General features: G+C 38.8%; 2 protein-coding genes across 2 annotated transcripts in view; one reads left to right on the top strand and one right to left on the bottom strand.

The window, feature by feature from the left end:
• TMEM117 (transmembrane protein 117) overlaps nt 1-19,172 on the top strand; it is a 179,468-nt gene that overhangs the window by 17,260 nt on the left and 143,036 nt on the right. Inside the window, exon 3 of the mRNA XM_084206039.1 lies at nt 8,250-8,382. Within this exon, the coding sequence (XP_084062165.1) occupies nt 8,250-8,382 (133 nt within the window). The remainder of the gene's footprint in view (nt 1-8,249; nt 8,383-19,172) is intronic.
• LOC311154316 (P2Y purinoceptor 1-like) lies at nt 954-6,554 on the bottom strand (the record flags this gene model as incomplete). Its single annotated transcript, XM_084206673.1, has 2 exons — nt 954-1,975; nt 6,485-6,554. The coding sequence occupies 2 exons, from the start codon at nt 6,552-6,554 to the stop codon at nt 954-956; spliced, it is 1,092 nt and encodes a 363-aa protein (XP_084062799.1).

Raw genomic sequence — 19,172 nt, forward strand, 5'->3', positions numbered from 1 at the left:
TGTTCTGATGACTGTTGTGCTGGTTGAATGACCAAAATATATTGTAGTCTAATTGTCTCGGACTGTCCTCAAGCTGTGATGCTAAGACCCCAAAGGAACAGGAGAAGAAGCATTCTGTGCAGTGGCATCTCTTACTCTTACATTTCAGAGCTTTTCCAGTGCAGACTTCTCCCTGTTGAGGAGTTCAGAGGTCGTAGCAGAACACGGGCTGCCCTGAAGCAGGGCACTAATAACGAACAACCGCAGTTGCCTGGGTTTGGGGGGAACCCCTCTGCCTGGGAGAAGGCTTAGCACAGCTCTCTAATCCTTGCTTCTTTGTTTCATGAGCGGATTCACTGTGGCTCTGACTATCCTCAGGGACTTTATCTTACTATTTGTTTTTTGTTTGTTTGTTTTTGGAAATATGCTGCACTTTCCTGGGTTAATGAGGTTCCACTGCCAGTGGAACTCTAGATCAAGCAGCATTAAAATGAAGTACTTGTAGAAAGCCTCTCTGCAAATGCTCAAGCAGTTCAGCTGTAGGCATTCTGACAGCTATTAATTGCACAATCACAATCATGACAGCACTTACAAACTGATGAAGAAATAATTAACAGAAACTATAAGGAGGCTCCTCAACACTGTCTGCTCTTAATCTTGCTGTATTTTTCTCTCCCAGAATTAAAGAAGCTACTTAGAAGTTTTCTTCATTTTTTATTCCATTTTGCATGTTCATACAGATAGAAGTATTATTTCACAATAAATTAGGGTATGACAACAATATTTAAAATGCCAATTCTGTAAAGCTAGGAGCTGCTAGTATTTCTTGTCATGTTAGGTTTTACTCTGCATTTCTGTGTATTCTTGCTTAGTTAAGAGATATCTGTACAATATGGAGACCAAATTTGAAATGGGTGTGACGACACAAAAAGCCACATGAGCAGCTGGAGATACAAGTCTTTGTACACTGGTGTTTAAGTCATTGTTCTCAGGGACAGAGTGATGTCCCTTACCCTTCCTGTCAGACAACAGCAGTACTGGCATTTGGGATGACATTTTATACTTTTAATTCTTTGATAGAATGTCTTATTTGCTATTGTAAAAATGATTGGGTCAAGGCAACTGTTGATGCTGCAGATGATCTCTGTGACTTTGTAAATGGCACTTAATGTGCCCATGTTCCCACAGGGTGGTTGACAATTAATTCTGTAAATTAGTATCACCATCATCATAACATGGTAAGGTATGAAAGAAACAGCAAACACAATCATAGCAGCTGAAATCAGTAGCAGAGGCCTGACAAGTCTGTTCCTTCTTTGCTGACGTTTACTGAACTGCAGTAATGCTTTGAGAGTCAACATGTAGCACGTAAAGATGACTGTGGCTGGAATTAGGAATCTCAGTATAATTTTGGAGAGTGTGAATGGCATGGCAAACTGTAAAGGTTCTTCAGTGCTATCCAGGTAATTTATGATGCTGTGCTGTCTTCTAGCTGCAACTGTGTAGTAAATCTCAGGCCCCGATGCAATCACTATGAAGATCCATACCCCGATGGTGCAAAGCACGGCCTTTTCCTTGTCCCACCATGTTAATGAACTGATGGGATGAACAGCACCTACATATCTGTCAAAGCTGATGAGTGTCAGGAAATACACACTTCCATAGATATTAATACTAAAAAATAGTCCTATGATCTGATAAAACGCTTGACTGAAATAGACAGCAAACTTCTGGATATTATAATATACTGAAAAAGGCGCCATGAGAGTCCAAGTAAAGTCACACAGTGCCAAATTAAAGAGAAATATGGTATTGGTAGTCCATGTCTTCATGCAGTAAACATAGTGTCTTAGTGCAAGTATATTGCCTAGAAATCCTGTTAATAAAGTGAAAAGGCAAACCAGAATCAGCAAATAACAGTACCACTCCAGCTTAGGATTTCTGTTGCAAATGAAAATAACGCATGTACCATTCATCATCTGTCCACGGAGTACGCCTGAAGGGAAAAGAGAGACCAACAGCCTTTAAAATAAAAACAGAGTTGGATACATTGCAATTAAAATTCAAACATTTTAAGTTAAATTCAGTGTGTATGAACTGGCAAAGGAATTCAGAACACAGTATCAAGTACAAACTCTCTCCTCTATCTGAAAGAGATGTAAACTCCAAGTAGGTAACACCGCTTACTCTACAACCCCCGCAGGAGCAGATCTTCATGAACTTCTATGGGAAGACTTATGGATTTTCCTCTCTGCTATTTACTGTAGTGTACAATGGATGTGGGAAAAAAAGTGTGCACTCTCAAGTGAGAGCAGTGTCCCTTGGCCGCTAATCTATCTTTGGAAAAAGCAGAGTAGGTGACAGAAGGACAGTAATTGCCCATGCTCATTCCATCATTGCTTTGATTGCCTTGAGCATCCATATGGGGCCTAGGGGCAAGCTTCATGTGGGCAGCTGTGCAGTGAGCTGTGACTGAAAACAGCATCAAAACAAATGAGGATGAAATTCTGCTTTTAGTGAAGGCCACAGAAACTTTTCCATCTAAAGTGCTAGACGAAGTTCTTTTTTTGACCTTTTTCTTTGATTTTCTTCTGTAAATATTTGTCCCAGGATTAAAAGATTGTGCTTTGGTAGGGTTAGAAAATATTCTTTTAATCTAATGTTATGGCCTACTTTGTATCAATTCCCATTATGGAATATGTGGAATATAGATCTGAGTGTATTTTTCAAAGCAAGTTTTGACTCCTTATTAAGTCTTATGCTTAATTCTGATGATTTTTTTTATCCTAATAAAACCAAAAGCTGGAATATTCTGCCAGAATGAGCTGTCACCAATTGCAGTTTGTTATGTTTCTAGAAAATTTCCAAATGATGCCAAAGTGTGAAGTCTGTCCAAGTAGAAGCTTTTTATGAGGATCATCCAAACAGCAATTTATAAATCAGAATCCACTACAGTGCTTGCTAGGATGCAAGAATAAAATTTTCATCAGTACAGGCCATACTTTGACTGGAAGAAAAGACCTTTTCAGAATGTTATTGATTCATTGAAAATTCTGAAACGTCTTCAACCATTGAATTGGCAATAGTGTTTTAGTTCCTTAATGTAATGCTTTGCTTTCATGTCAAGCTTAATACAATAAGACTTTTCCAAAGGTATGTTCACATACATGGGTCAAACTATAACAGGCAGAAGCTGAGTGAGGACCTGCTAAATAAAGACTGCACTATTGTGCTTTGCAAATTTATAGTTCACTCAGTTACCTGACATAAAGCTGGTTTGGACTGTACTCAACAAAATTAGGAAGAAAAGGGGTTTCTCCAGAAGCTCAGCTACAAAGGCAGTCAAATGACTTTCCAGGAAATGATGTAGATAGAAAACCATCTGTTCTACTCACAGTGTATTTCACAGGTGGGGAGTGTTTGTTCTATAAATGTATTTTTTTAAAGTATTGAAGCGCTGGACTTTAACCTAAGGTAGCTATACTTTCCCTGCTCCTTAGCCTTTGTGAATATAAAAAATTACACAAACTGTTTAATTGTTTTCTTCTGACATTTATAAGATATCCCTGTAAATTCTTTAAAACGTGAAAGATAGTTAAGTAACATTTTCTCATGATATGTTCAATTAAAAGTAGTTTGAATAGGTATGGGAAATATATATTTCCTGAAATCCTCTTGGCTAGAGTTTGTGTATTCTTGGAATTAAATGGCATTTCCTACCTCTCTGCCTTCCTTTTCAGTACTTACAAATGGCAGTATAAGTAAGTCCTAAACTGGCTACAAACAGTATGGCCACAGCTGCACCAGACTTGAACAAAACAAAGCCCCCTGTCTCCTTCATCACCTTCAGTTTGCTGGGCTCCACTCAGGGCTGAGCTCTGTGAAGTGGGTTTTGTAGCTGAATGGGATGGAGGTGCCCAGCTGTGTAAGGTGCATTTGGGGCTCAGAGAGTCATTAGAAAGTATGTCTGTTTGTGTAGGCATTTCCCACATGTCTACCTTGGGATTCCTGTTTGAGTTTTCTAAAATATTTTTGCTGTCTCCTGTTAATTCTTTGTATTGTAGTAGAGCTTAAGAGACCATAAATAAGACTTGGTTCTTGAAGCTGTGCTTTGCAACTGAAGTGAGTGACTTAGAGGGTGGACACAGGGGAACAGGTGCAAAGATGAAAAGAACCTTTCCTGCGATAACTTAATAAGCAAGAGGAAAACACAAGGGGTTTGACCCCCAGCTTGGTGCTATTCCAGGATCTCCTGGTCTTCCATTAGCAGAATTTAAAGCCTATACAATCACAGATGCAGTCTGACTGCATGCAGGAAGACAGGCAGCATGCCCTGATCTATGCTGAAGCCATTGGAGCTACCCTGATGTCCAGAAGATCTGTGCTGTAATAATTTTCAGAAGTGACATTTTTTTATATCAGACAAGAGCAAGTTTTCTGTCTACTGTCTTAGCACCACCAGCATAACTCAAGGTACAGGATATGACTAGATTTTCTTCATAGTTTGAATCCAAAATTTTGCATCTGTATTTTTATAAAACTTTATTTTTCTGAACATTACAGCATTCACTGCCAAGTCCATGTATTCTGTAGCAAACCCAGCCAACACACATACACATATTGTATTGGGGTGGAATGAGCAACAGCACCATGGCATTATAGTGTGCATGTGTTGTTAGTACTGACTAAAATCAGACTTGCCAAACTTTGATGAAAATAGAATTGGTTTTCAAGGTTACAAAATACTTCCCATTTATTGAGGTTAGTTTTTCAGTTGAACAGTTTCAGTCATAGATGAAGACGACCTGGAGCACTAAGGGGGCAGAAAAAGCAATCCCTTTATGGTGCACCCAGAATTAAAGGAATACATCTGATTCAATGAAGACCATTTGTAATATTAGAATATTACAAATATGCCCAGGAAATGGTTGAAGTTTATGGTTTCCATCACTCATAATTAAGACAGGAAAGCATGCTAAATGCATGGGTAAGAACTCACTGTTTCTCTTGTTTCTGCTTCTGCAGCTTAATGAGTGCAACTGTCTTATGGGCTGTGGATCTAAAGATACTGGAAAAAAAAAACTTTAGTTTTTAAAGAAGTGACCTGTTTGACTCAATTTTTTGTATCTGCCTATTGAGTTGTCTTTTCTCTTTGACTGGAAAAAAATACTGGTTGGTTACTGCCTGGTTTGTTGCAGGACCCTAAATGCTGACATCTCTGCTAGCCTGTGTTCCCCTAGCACTGTTGATGTGCTCTCCAAAGCCTTGGAGCTGATAAAAAGATCTGTTTCCAGTAAGAAGTTACATTTTGAGGAAACTTCTGGTGGAGCTAGGAAACATTATGATAGGACAATCTTGATTTTTGTATGTAGTTAATTCACAGTTTATCACTGGTGGTCATTCATATGGCATTTAACTTGCATTTGCAAAGGTCCATTAGGCTTAACACATTTATTTGGGGTTTTTTAAGTATATAATTTTTTATGTGTAAATATATCCTAATAACCATGTTCTTCTCTGTCATACCTGTCAGAGTTTATTTTACAATTTAAACAAATTCATAATAAGCAACTAATTTTCCCTGAAGTTAAAAAAACCAAACAAACAAAAACCAATAAAAGAAAGCTAAGATAAGTCAAAAGTTTATTTTGTGTAATATTATTCCTTATCTACTCTCTTTTTCCCTTGCTAGTTTTTGTTTGCTATTCTTTATACTAAAAGCCCTAATTTTACATGAACTATTTTATTTTTCTGGAATTACTCTGTGAATTTTTTTGGTCTGTTTTGAATTGTATTTTAATCTAGTGCAAGTCTATTCCAGTTACTAGATAGGTTTTCCAAATTTCTGACCATTCACACCCCATAATATTTCTGTTGTGTGTGTTTCAAAGTGAAACCTTTTAGCTTATTTTATAAAAACAAAGCATTATACAGACTTCTAGTTTCTGTATTATAAAAATAATAAGCATTATTTGCAATTTGTGCTTTAACAACTCACCTGTTAGGCAATCATCTGATCACCCATTTTTATTTCAACTGAATTGATGTGAAAGGATGTATAAAACAATGTTAGCATTACGTGGATCATTTAACATATTTTAGTTTAAGTGCATTTAGCATGTCATACTTACTGGTACGCTGGGAACAATAAGTAACATCTGCGACATTTGTATGCAGTTAGGGAAGAAGATTGTGCTAATATTAAATTCCTTTCATTTTTACATATCAGTGTTGTGATTAAAGTATTATTTCTTTCATTAAAAAATTATGTTGATGAGCCCTGCTTGAGACTTAATGAAGTCATATATAGCAAACACAAGCTACAGTAGAAGGGAAGTTAAAGTGGAAGAATTTGCCTACTGAAGACAGTATTTATGAAAATATTATTTTAGGAATATGATATTTACACATATTATTAGGTATGAATCAGTGTGTAATAAATAGGAAAAAGCATTGCTTTGGAGGGTACAGGTACAATGAATATTTATTAAATATTTCCTCTTACCTGTTTTAGAAAAGTTGGAGTTGTCTATTTTACAGAAGTCTAGATTCCAGGCTGTGTTCTTTCTCTCCATTAATCTGGACCTCCTGAAACCACAAGTCTATTTTGCGAGTACTGCTTATTTTTCAAGGTGTTGGTAGCATTCCATGTGCAATGGCAGCTGTTCAGAGAGCAGGTATCAAACTGCAAGGGAAATATCTTTTATCATTAAGCCCCTCCTTCCAGTAAGTCAAGTCAGGATAATATGCTATTGCCATAGCAGCCTCCACTTGCTCTTTAGGGAAGGACAGACTTATGGGACATCCTCAGCCTAGCCAGGCCTGGGGCTGCCATGGTTTCCAGCAGTGAAAATGTAGAAGAGTACAGGGGCTTGGGGCATGTACTACTGGCCTGCTACTGGACTGGTCTGTGGACCTGAGTTGCTCTTGTCCCATTGTAGAGCTTCATTCAGCCCCCCTCCACCTACCTGTCACTTCTTCTGCCTCATGGTTCCCACCTCCTTCCAAAGTCTCAGCTTTTTCAAAGAACTCTCATCCTCCAGCTGCTTAATCCAGAGCTCAAATCCTACCTCTTCAGCCCATAGCCCATGTCTGCTCCAGGTCCTCAGCTCTTCTTCCCCCAAACCTGCATCTCCATCTTCAGCAGCAATGCCAGTCCTGGAATCTTCCTGTCTGCCTGAATGAGCATTTCAAATTTTTTGTTATTTTCTCCCACTTCATAGCTTCCCTCTGTGTCCAGCCCTAATCAATGTGAAATGTGGACTTGGTAGCTCAGCAACCAGCTGAGAGAAGTTGCCTCCATCCCAGACCATTTCACATCTCAGTCTGCTATATCACTTCTCCAGACACTTCAGCTCCTCATATGACTTTTGTTGTCCCTGTTTTCACCTCTTCTAGCACCAGACTGCTCTGTCTCCTTGGTAGATGCTGTCCTTCACCTTGCTGCTTGAATCATCCCTCGTCTTTCTTTACCCCCTCTTGGCTTCTGCTGTGGCACTCTCAGCCTTGCAAAAGCAAATTCCTGTCCTGGTGAGGTTTTCAATAGTCTAAACACTTCTCTAAGGGCAGAGATGACAGAGAAGAAAAGCTAGCCCAGGAAAAATATGTTTGCAGCGAAAATATCATAAAAGTTTCACCTAACACCAGTGGCAAGAGTAAGCACAGCTTCTTTTTCAGTGGCAAGGCACACCAGTATTCTTTGAAAAAAGGAGTTCTTTGCAGAATAAAGTGTAATACTATATCATATGATTAAAGTGATTAGGTCTAAGAAGAACATTCAGTACAAGATTCTACACAGACTCCTAATTTCATTACCAAATTAAATTAGGGAAGTAAATAATATTTGTCAGTGGACATACCTCAAATACTTCACACTGTCTTAGACATGGAAAGCTGTCTTGAACATGAAAAAGGAAAGTTATAGATGAATCAGTAACCATTTTTAGCACTTGAAGTGCATTGTTATGGCCTGGAGTTTTTCTCATAATCTCTTAAGAATACTGAAATTAAGTTATTGCAATTAGCCCTTGTTGAAATTTTTCCCCCCTTTGGACTGCAAGTAATTTGTAATTTTGTAGCAATATCTGTTCATGCTGAACTACTGAAGGGCACTTTGTCTGCATGATGCTAAGTATGTCCTCCTCACACACAGTAGAATAATTTGCTATAGGAAGAAATACAGTTTAGTCATTTATTTTGGTTTTATTATGATGCAAACATGTATTTACTGACTGACTAAAATACACCTTCTCATAATTTCTGTACCATAGGTCAGTTGCTCCGTCTGAAAATGTTTCGGGAGGACCATGGGTCTTGGATGACGATGTTCTTCAGTACCATCCTCTTCCTCTTCATATTTTCTCACATTTATAACCTGTTCCTCATTATGGCAGGGAATATGAGGTAGGTTCCAGAGTTTGTTTTTGTCCCTCTTGCTCTAGAATATACTTTTCTGTAAACTTTTTTATTCCTCTGCCTTCTGGATTTAGGTAGAATAGTAATTTAATTGGTTAATTAGCCCAGAGGATTAAATTATTAGTTATAAAAAATGGACTCCTAGACTAATGATAGCAACTGTTTAATCATAGTACTAATGAATATCATGTCTTTTAAAAAAAAATTTAAATTGTAGCTAAACAAATTTGATTTGAAGTTAGGACTGAGTGGTTTACAAGATTAACAGTTACCACTGTGCCTGGGGAGGAAGTTTAGAGTTAAAAGTAATTGAAACACCTAAATTTGAAGAAGCTTATGGATATTAAATGGATAGTATAGTTCTGTTTTGGTTATGTACAATAATATTTGCTGATCTAATTTGTTTAGAATATTCTAATTTTTTTTCCCCATAAGGTGCTCTGACAGAGCAAAATTGTGTTTGGCTGAGAGATGAACATCTATTATACATTTATTTTAAATGAACCTCTTTAAATCAGTTTTCTGTCTTAAGACCTGCTTTCTCCTCTTGTGTCAACACTTTCATATGTCGATTTTCCTGAGAAAATCTATGTTATTAGTCATCTAATATGTACAAAATGAGTTCATTGGACAAAGAACCCACAGCAATGTTGTTTATGAAAAGCAAGATAGCGTCTACAGACTTCCCAGCAAGGAATAAGAAATCCAAAGAACTTATGAGTTGAAGAACAATGCAAGTAATTAAATTCCTTGTTCCTAGCAGAATATCAGAGCCATACCAACAGACTGATGATGAGTAATGGGCTGTGGTGTGGTGTGTTGCAGATCTTAAGCATGTCAACAAAAATGTGCAGTGTTCAAAGTCCTGTAAACAATGTGACATAAAGCAACAGGTGAGTAGGAGGTGGACTGCCTGTCACTGAATGAGCATAAGCACAGACCAGCTGGGATAATCATGAGATTGTGGCATGAAAACTGAATGTATTGGTTTGAGGCAGGCAGGTACAGCAGCAGACTCATCGACTGTTTTATGAAACAATCACAGTAATGACGTGGTAAATATGAACACTCAATAACAGGTGGGCTAATTGGGATGAGGAGGCGGGCAGCGTTGCAGGTTTCTGGCTTCCCTATTTATGTAGCCATACTATTATTGGTATCATGTTAAGATTTATATTTGGTCTTTCTAATGTTCTATAAACTAAAATCAGCTAGCTGTTAGACAAAGCATTAGGAATCTTCAAAGCCTGACTCATGTCTGGAAACCAGATTTCATTTGTCCATCCACATTCCTGCCTCCCATCTCTGTTACAAGCTTCCATTAGCCTGTAACAGAGCTAAGAGGCTGCGTGGCCATCAGCATCCACATCCATGGAAATAGGCACAGCCTAGCACTAAAATAGCTGTGTCAGACATTGTGCCCTCTTGCTTTCTGTGGGGTGAAGCCTCCCCTTTCCTGGAGCTTATGCCCCAGCTCTGGATGTGTTGTGATTCTTTTGGGAGGTTCACCATAATGTGCTCATGGAATTGCATGGCTTTTTTCAAGGTGGACTGAGGGCTCTTTACAGAACTTAAATCATCAGTGAAACAGAGCTCTTGGATTAGTCCTCTCAAAGCTGGGGTAGAACAATGTGTAGTATTTTGAAAAGAGGGTTTCTACAACAAACATCATCAAAGCCAACTACTCCATGTTGCCCTAATGAAGTGTTTTAAGGAGTGCATTTTTTTTCCCTGAGTAAATGTAATCCTTATGAAAGCTATTTGTATTTGCTACATGGTTTTGTACTTCTGTGCAAAAGAACAGCTCTGCCTATATCTTTTACCTCAGTGCCTTGCTGAAGTGATTGTCACCAGAGAGCCTGGTTTCCAGGATGAAGGTCAGAGTTTGCCTGCATGAAGGTTAGGGTGTTTGTAGAGGGAAGCTGACCTTTGAGCCTGCGGGCTCCTAGGAAACACAGGCATCCCAGATTACACACCGTTCAATACAAGGGCTATGAAAGACTTCCTGTCTACAAGACTAAGTTTTTTTCTGCCTTTTTTTTTGTTTTCTCCTTGCAATGTCTCTGGATCACCTTTCCCTGGGTTCTGGCACCAGAGGGATTCTGACAAGTTTCTTTATGTCAGACGTTTGGTCTCATCAATGAAAATCCCTTCCTGGCACACAAGTAGGAAAGTCATACATCCTGCATTATGCCAGCATGGATGGCTACAGTAAAATCCCTTTTGAGGGCTCGAGAAACCTGTGATTGAAAGCTCTGGCATATAACCATATCTAAAAAAGGTGCATTTTACAGTTGCCAAAATTCGTTTTTTTTTTTTTTTTTAGCATTTTTTAAAGACACTTCACATGTGTCTTAGTGCAGCAAACCTAAAATAGTGTGAATATACCCCTTAAAAATGTAGCAGTAGGGACTTGAATTTTCAGGGAAGAGCCCAAGCTGAATACTGTGTTCAGTTCTGGGCCCCTCCCTACAAGAAAGGCATTGAGGTGCTGGAGCATGGCCAGAGAAGGGCAATGAGGCTGGGGAAGGGAGTCATAAGAGAAGGGGCTCAGGGTGCTGGGGTTTGTATATTCTGTAATAAAGGAGACTTAGGGGAGGCCCTGTCACCATCTACAATGACCTGAATGGAAGCTGTAGTGAAGAGGGGTCCATCTCTTCTCCCAGGCATCTCCTGACAGGATGAGAGGGAATGGCCTCAAATTGTGCCAGGGTGGTGTGTGTTGGATATTAGGAAAAAAACCCCAAAACTTCACAAAAAGGGTCGTTGAGCATTAGAACAGACTGTCCAGGGAAATGGTGGAATCACAATCTCTGGAAGTGTTTAAAAGAGGTGTGGCTCTTGGGTTTTAGTGGTAAACACACTGGTTCTCAGCAAACAGGTGGATTTGATGACCATGGAAGTCTTTTCCAGAGTTAAAAATTCTATAATTATGTGAACAAGTTGCTGGTATTTGAATTACATTGTACAGCTGTCGGCTGGGTGAAAGCATGACTGATTTGAATGTGTCTTTTTAAATTTAAAGTCACTATTATTTTTTTTTTCAGTGATGTTTCCTTTTAGGTACTTCATAGTGTAGGGCACTTCACAGCGTAGGGCACTGATGCACTGATCACTAGTGTAAGGTCCCTGTTCTTGTAGTCAGAACTGAATATCTGGTGATTATATCTGTTACGAAAACGCCATTGAATACTTTTTTAAACAGTGAGGGACTTGGGTGTTCATTCATTATCTTAGGTCATTTAGATTCTTGAAATTAAGCAGTAACTTTGAGCTATCTAACAGATAAGCAACATGGCTTATTTATTAAAGACTGTATTTGAGACATAAATGAAAGAAGGAAACTTTTATTTTTCTGTACCAAAAAGTGTCTTGCGGCAAGGCCACGTGGTGGCAGCAAAGGGCGCAGTTTAAGAAGTGAAATCCCCTGGAAGTATTCGGGGCTCCTCGCTATCAGACTTTTTTCCGGTTTTTTTTGTGCCACAAGCAAATTCAGAGCCCTTTATTTATTGTTTCTTTAAAGGAATTTCAGGTCTGGAAATGTCCAGGGACTGTCCCGTATTTTTGTCATTTATATGTGACTTTTGTACCCCTGACATACTGAGGTATTCCAAGTCTGTACCTACTCACATTGAAGTTTTCCCAACTGTATTGCTTGAAGTAGAGAATCTATCACCCAAAGGAAGTCCATTTTCTCCTTTGGGTGCCTGCATCAGTAAATAATGCTCTGATGTTTAACATTACAACACAGCGATGTACTTTTCATATGATGTCCAAAAATCAAAGTTGTGACTGCTTGTGTCACAAATGTCAGCTGTCTTGTCCTAGATGAAGAGATTTTCAGTTGTCCCAAGGATGTTCAGGTGCATCATTATTCAACACTATAAAGTGTCATTGAAATAACAGACACAAACTCATTTTCTCTTAGCTGCAAATTGTCACATCACTGTAGCAATAATACAAATTATTGGGGATGTCTTCTTTGAGTGTTGTGTGTGTGAGGAGAGGGTTTGGTGTGAATTTATTCCCTGTGCTGTCAAAAGGTTTTGGTCGTTCTTATTAAGCACTAGGAGAGAGCACATATTTTTTGGTGTAGTTATATCTTCTCTTACTGCTCATTTCTTTTGCAGAAAAAGTGTGAAATTTCAATACATTTTTCATTACTTGCAGAAATTCCTTAGGAATAACAATGCAACTTTAATTAGTTTTAGAGTGATTTAGTGGATTTGGACCCAGTTACAATCTGCAGCTGACAAATGCCTGTACAGAGGGCTTGCATTTTGTTTGACAAGCTGAAACAAGGAAACAGCTGTTTCTATATTTAAAAGCCACAATAATAGCTTTCTATTAAACTATTCCAAACTTTCTATTTCTCCTTTACCCTTATCCAAATTAGTTACTGCTCCTTTTCCTTTTTCCCCAAGATACAGATTATCGTGTCCCTGGAAAGGTGTATTTACTCAAAGCTTAAAAGCTGCATGTTGTTCAGGATTCTGTGCTTTAGTTTGTTTGATTACTCATTAGAGTCAAGGATTAGTCATTATTATCATTTTATCATTATTAGTCATTATCATATAGTCCTCATTAGCATAATTTTAGAACAAGGTTTAGGGACAACAAAGATTTGGTTTGTTTTCCTAACCATGTTTACTATTCTACAGACCTGTGAGGCCCACAGTGGATCTGTATTTGGCCTCCAGTATACTTTCATAGCTCTGTCTACCTGGTCATATGTTTTGTGGGCTTCATTTTGATGTGTCCTCTGTGTATATTTGGTGTGGCTGTGTATTTATACCGTGGTCATGCTCAATATTTGGCAAAGATTTTAAAGTGTTATACTGTGAGCTTCAGAAAGTTCACAGTTTGTGAACTGCTAGAAGGAAAGGTTCCAAGTCTGTAAGGCCTCTATGCTGCTCTCAGACATTAATCCTTTGGGGCCACCATTCTTCCTCAAAATGTGCATGGAAAACAGGAACTCCCTTAGAATATTTGTAGCTTCTAAACAGCAAAAAACTGTGACAGGTTTACATTATGTAAAAGTATATAGAAGCAGAAGCTTTCTTATTTCTTATTGTATTATGGTTATACAAATTATGGGTGTAAAATATTGCTCTAAGAATGCAATCTGTAAGAGGTTTACAAGTTAGCCTTTTTATTGCAGGTTGTCCTCCCAGCTGGGATCCTGACACAGGTGTCTACTGAGATCACAGCAGCAATAGAAACTGTATTTTCCAAGTCACTGTGGTTGGAAAATGTCCTGAGCCAGGATTAGTACTTGAAAATCAAAGTAATTGAAAATTCCAAACTAGTTCATGGTGTTTCAACCTTTATGGCTAAACTTACTCCCAAAAAACTTACTTACTGGTCAAAAAATACCTCTCCATGTGCTAAATCTGCCATATTGCTTCTGTCTTCTGTGAAGTAGACTTCATCAAACTTTTCCTTCTTTGCCAGGAAATGGCAAAGAATAGAAAATGCTTAATTTAGGTATAATTACAAGATGATGATTCTGAAAACCCAAACCTTTTAATGACCGAGAAACTCATTCCGCAAACCACGCTCTCCGCAGAGAAAGGGCAAGGGAGGTCTTGCACATCACAAAACAGTTGGCATAGAATCATCACAGATCCCAGGGAGGGTGGTATCCCAGGACACCAAAGAGCTCTCTTGTCCTTAGAACTATCCCAGGACTACCTGCTGGTTGTTGGTATCAAAGACTGCCAAAACTCCTGTGGCATAACTGGCTCTCTTGTAATGCAGGTGAGTCAGGGTGAGAGCAATGTTAATCACTTGGATAGAATGACTGAATTAACAGGAATTTGTGGAGAACAACAAACAGTGAGGGAAAAAACCCATCAAAGCCAAATTATTTTCCTGTGAACTCTTTTAGACAGCTTACTGTCAAAGGCCACACCATAGAATCTCAAGTGACACACACCAGTTCTGGAAGGAGTTTTTTGTCAAAATACAGGCAGAAGACACAGCTTGGGCATACAGTGCTTGTCATGCAGGCTGACTGAATTAGTCTCAGGTACTTGCAGTTGTTTGGGTAAGAGTTATAGTTGTAGCACTGTTGTAAACCCCACTTCCTCTAAGAGCTTTCTTCCTGTTGCCCACAATCAATGACTCTGGTTCCAAGAGGGTTGTCACTGGTAAGAGATGCCAGAGGGAAGAACTGCAAGTGCTGAGCACAGCCAGACCTGTTAGCTATGAACAGCAAGCACAGAGGATGCTGGAGGCTGCAATGGGAGAAGCTTGGGAGAGACAAAGGCGTGTCCAGCACCAGAGGGGTCTTGCTCAAACTCAGGACAGAGGGACAAGTAGCCCTGTGGCTGTGTGCTAGCTGTCCTGTGGAGTTGCCATGGTGAGACTGATGTGACTGTGGGAATGTCTTAGGGCTTTGTAGACTGATTCCCCTTTCCTCCTTTCAAATAAATTTCCTTTCCAGTGCTAGGAATAAATGACTGGGTAAATTGATCACAGCACAGTGTTCTTAAACCTTATGCAAAATTGATGGCACTGTTACAGATTTCCTTATTTCATACCCCTCTGTATTGACTTCACATGAAGACATTGAGAGTGTTTTCCCTTAACCACACTAACCTTGCTGCTGTGGCATTTCCAGCAGGATTATGTAAAATGCTCTGCTCCAGCAGCTCTCTTGCCGTTTCAGGAGCTATAGCATTGATGCTGTGTTCATTTCTTGTTTTCTTTGCCCATGAAACACATGAGTTGGGTTCCCTGAAGACTGAAAAATACTTTTCTCTAGCCCAGATTATTGAGTTCCAAAGAGATAAACAATCTGGGGAGCAAGTTAGTGGCTTGCCCTTTGCGTGCAGCTCATGAGCTGAGGCCACATGTGTGTGGGTATTATCTCTGTGTAAAGGTCCAAAGGCACCTCCTGAGGCCTGTTAGGGCAGAGTCCTTTTGGGATGGCCTGAGTAAAGCACAGTTTCTTCTTGTCTAGGCTATCAAGTTTTCAGGTCATCTCACCTTGAGCTAGAAAATCTGTAAAGCTGCAATCTGCACTTCGAAGAGGTTTTTCCTTTGCCAGGGGAACCTAAAATTGAGTTTTATCTTCTGAGAGACCTACTGCCAATTTCCTTTAGCTGAGGAGCTGGTCCATTACTGTATTGTTTGCTTTTAGCTTACAGGAGGACATTGAGATAAACAGTGTTTCAAAAATAGAAATTTAATAATGAAAACTTCCATAAAGATGAGTTTTTTTAAGAAGAAAATCTTCTTGACACTTTTTATCCTTAGTTTTGGCTGAAAACTCTGAAGATACCAAGCACCTGGAACAGAAAATTCTGTAGCCCAGCTGCCACCCTAGTGAGACTTTTGCTGCTGTGTTCTCCTTTTTGTCATCAGAGCAGAGCTGGGGAGGAGAGCCCCCCTGTCCCCGCATGCCTGCCAGCAGCGAGGTAGGAGGCAGCAGCAGATGGGAGGCAGCCTGTTCCCAGCCCTCTCAGGCTGGTGATGGAGGCTACTGAGTATGACAGCCATGGCAGGGAAGGGAAGGAACTGGAAAGTGCAGGAGGAAATTCTGCAGGCGTTTGGTCTGCCCTGGCAGCAGCAGAGGCAGCAGCTGATGGGATTCAGCCAGATTTGGGTCCCGTGGTGCTTTCAGCACCCCCCAACACGGGATGATGGGCTCTGCCCTTCTCACTCTGCTGGCTGCATCAACTGCCTTGTGTTTGCAGGTGGCTGCTTGTGTGAATTAAATTGAGCATTTGAGGGAATTCTTGCCAGATTATGGCCCTAATGCCATAACTTAATCTGCTCTTGCTAGAGGGGGCAATTTGAAGTATCTGGTTTTTTCACTGTTTAGTAGTACAGGGGGTAATGGAAGAAAATAGAAAAACGGGTTTGCTTTCCAAGAAAATACAACATGAGCTTTTAAAAAAGATTTAATATTGCAGTCCCTCCCAAAAGTACATGCATTTGTATGACACATTTTATTGTCATCTTGAAAAATTACTGCACTGACATTTTTATATAAATGTCTGAATTTAGCAAGTAAAAATGCACGTCTCCCTGTTTTTTATCTGATGGTGAAACCATCAATCACCCTAAAAACCCAACTGTAACAAAAATAAGTAGTCAATTTAAAAAATAATTACTTGCACTTTTCAGCAATTGTCTGTTTTCTAGGTCTTCTTAAAGAGAATCTCAAAGTGTGATGTAAAAATCCCAGCACTTTAGGGATTAACCTGCATGGTTAATGCAGTTTTTTTTAAAACAGGATATCACTTTTAGGTGGTACCTCTTCATTAATAGGTTCATACCTCTACAAATCACCAGACAAAGAAATGTGTTTGTACATAAGAAGTTATAAATGTTTGGTACCAATTATAAATGGACTACCTTTTTTTCCAAGCTAGAAAATGTGGTGGGTTTTTTTAATCAGTCTTCTGGGTTTTGTTTTTTTTTTTTCCACCCAGGCTAATGAATTCTAACATTTTGTTTGTAAAAGGGAAGCTACAAACAGTTTTTGAGTTTCTAGAAAACCCTCAGGTACATTCCAGTGAGAGAAAAACGTTAAAAATATCCAAGTGTTTTAATCTCCACGAATGAAATGGACAGATTGGAAATAGTTACCAGAGTGTAAAGGGCACAAATGAAGGTGGTAGAGCCATACTGTAACTCATTCCTGCTACTTGCATTATTTTATCTGAAACTTACCTAGGTTAATCTAAAAGGAAACTAGCAGTATTTTCACTATGGAATTGGACTTGAATACTTGGTTTTCTCTTAGCAATACTCATAGTATGGAAAAACCTTCGTAATAGGCCCCAACAGGAAAAAAGACATTAAATTTATGGATGGAGGAGAAATTTTCAAGATTTGATAAAGAAAATTTAATATACAAAAGTACTCAGGACCTTGAAGGATTTCTTGCTTTATTTATTTATTTCCATTAGATTACTCAGATTGCTGGTTTATTCTCTCTGTGAGTCTTTGTGCCAACTTTTGAGTTCTTTAGTCAGAATACACACTAAATGGTCCAGGACATTTTTGCTTGCTAGTAGCTGCAGCCCTCCACTTTCTTTTGCATGTTAACAAGAAATAGTGTCTTAGAATGTCTTCAGTGTTTATCACAGCATTGCACACTTTAAGCATTTCCCTGCTACAGTTATCTATAGGTTTTGAAGTAAATGGTTTTATTTGCTGTGTAGTAACAGTGTACAAAGTTTTGAGGCAGGAATTACTCCTTTTCTTTCTTTTATTTTTTTCTTTTTTTTTTTTTTTTGTGCCAGAACTGCTTATTGTGTAGTTTCAGCACCCAAAGGAACTTCGCATTCAAATAAGTAGACAAAGCACCAGTTACAGAAAATTGAAGCAGATATTTTAAAAAAAAAAAATGAATACTTACTGTAAAAAAGTCAACAAGCAGTCTAAAATTCAAGAATTCAAAAATAAGTTTGAATAATGTACAGATAACTACTTATGGTGGTACCAGATGGCAGAAGAAAAATGCTAAATTAAAGAGCTTTTTTATAATTAATGTGCCAAAAGCTTTCTCCACATTATCATTCTTCAATTAAATTTACTGTTAAAGCTTTAAAAATAGTGTGAAAGTTTCAGTATTATTTATTCAAAATGCAGTTACATCTATTCTTGTTCATTCTGTAGTAATATTCTTTGAAAGAAGGAAAGGATAGTATATTTTAGTATGTGTTTGTGAATGGGTACCTGAATATACATATATATGTATATGTAGATTGAGAGGAATTGAGATATGTTGCTGTTTCTGAAAAAAAGAAAATATACTTTATACAGGCATATATTGTTCCCTAAATTCATTACTGGCAGTATTATTAAAAGAATTTTCCTCCTTTTAAAAAGTATGTAAAACTTTTAATGCAATTCACTGTTTTAGGAATGAAAGAACTTAAAAATAGCTGAGTGTAAGAATTCTGAATTTGCATGCTGAAGTGTTACTCATATAGGCATGCAAAAAAGTGAATGTAACTTAGGATACAAACACTTTCCAATCCAAAATTCTCCATGCAAGGATTTCTTACAGAAAATCTCTAAGTATAGGTTAGAAATGTTTTGCCACTTAACGGTGTTCACCTAGGAAAGCATCGGACAGGAATTTAATTTTAGAGACATTTTTGCTGTGAGAGAATCAGCATGACTGTGATGGAGAGCACTGCTGGTTGTAAAAAATTATAATGAAACATTGAAAATGACACGGTTAGAACCTATCTAAATGGAATCAACCTGTAGAATGGATTGTGATAAAATGGCTTTCAGTGACACGTGCTCTGAAAAGTGGAGTCAAGATGCACAATAGGTTCTGCTTCTTTCAGGTGACCTGTTGTAATACCTCAAGTCTGTCCAACACATAATGGTAACCAAGAACATAAATTGGTGCTAGGTAACAGCAGCATTTGACAATCAGTCCTACAGAGAGGAGTAAATGAGAATAGACTCAAAAGAACCTTTTCCTAGCCTTAAAATGCTTGTGAGGCTAAGAAAGGAAATATATCTTTAGTACTCTGCCGTAGCAGGAGGGTGATGCCTTGCTCTGTGTGAAGGACAGTGAGGGACCTTGCAGAGGGCGTTTGCTTTTGTCCTAGGGGAGGGAAGGCTGGTCCTGTGTGCGCTCCTTTTGTCCTAGGGGAGGGAAGGCTGGTCCTGTGTGCGCTCCCTGGGCCTCCCTGGGGGACAAGTGCACCCTGGAACAGTGTGACAGCAGAGGCAGAAACCTGCAATTGTGACTGTGACACCAGCTGTGAGTGACCTGTGTGTGCTGTGCTTCTTGGGCT

This window comes from Fringilla coelebs (assembly GCF_963513975.1).
Source record: "Fringilla coelebs genome assembly, chromosome: 5".
Taxonomy (NCBI): domain Eukaryota; kingdom Metazoa; phylum Chordata; class Aves; order Passeriformes; family Fringillidae; genus Fringilla; species Fringilla coelebs.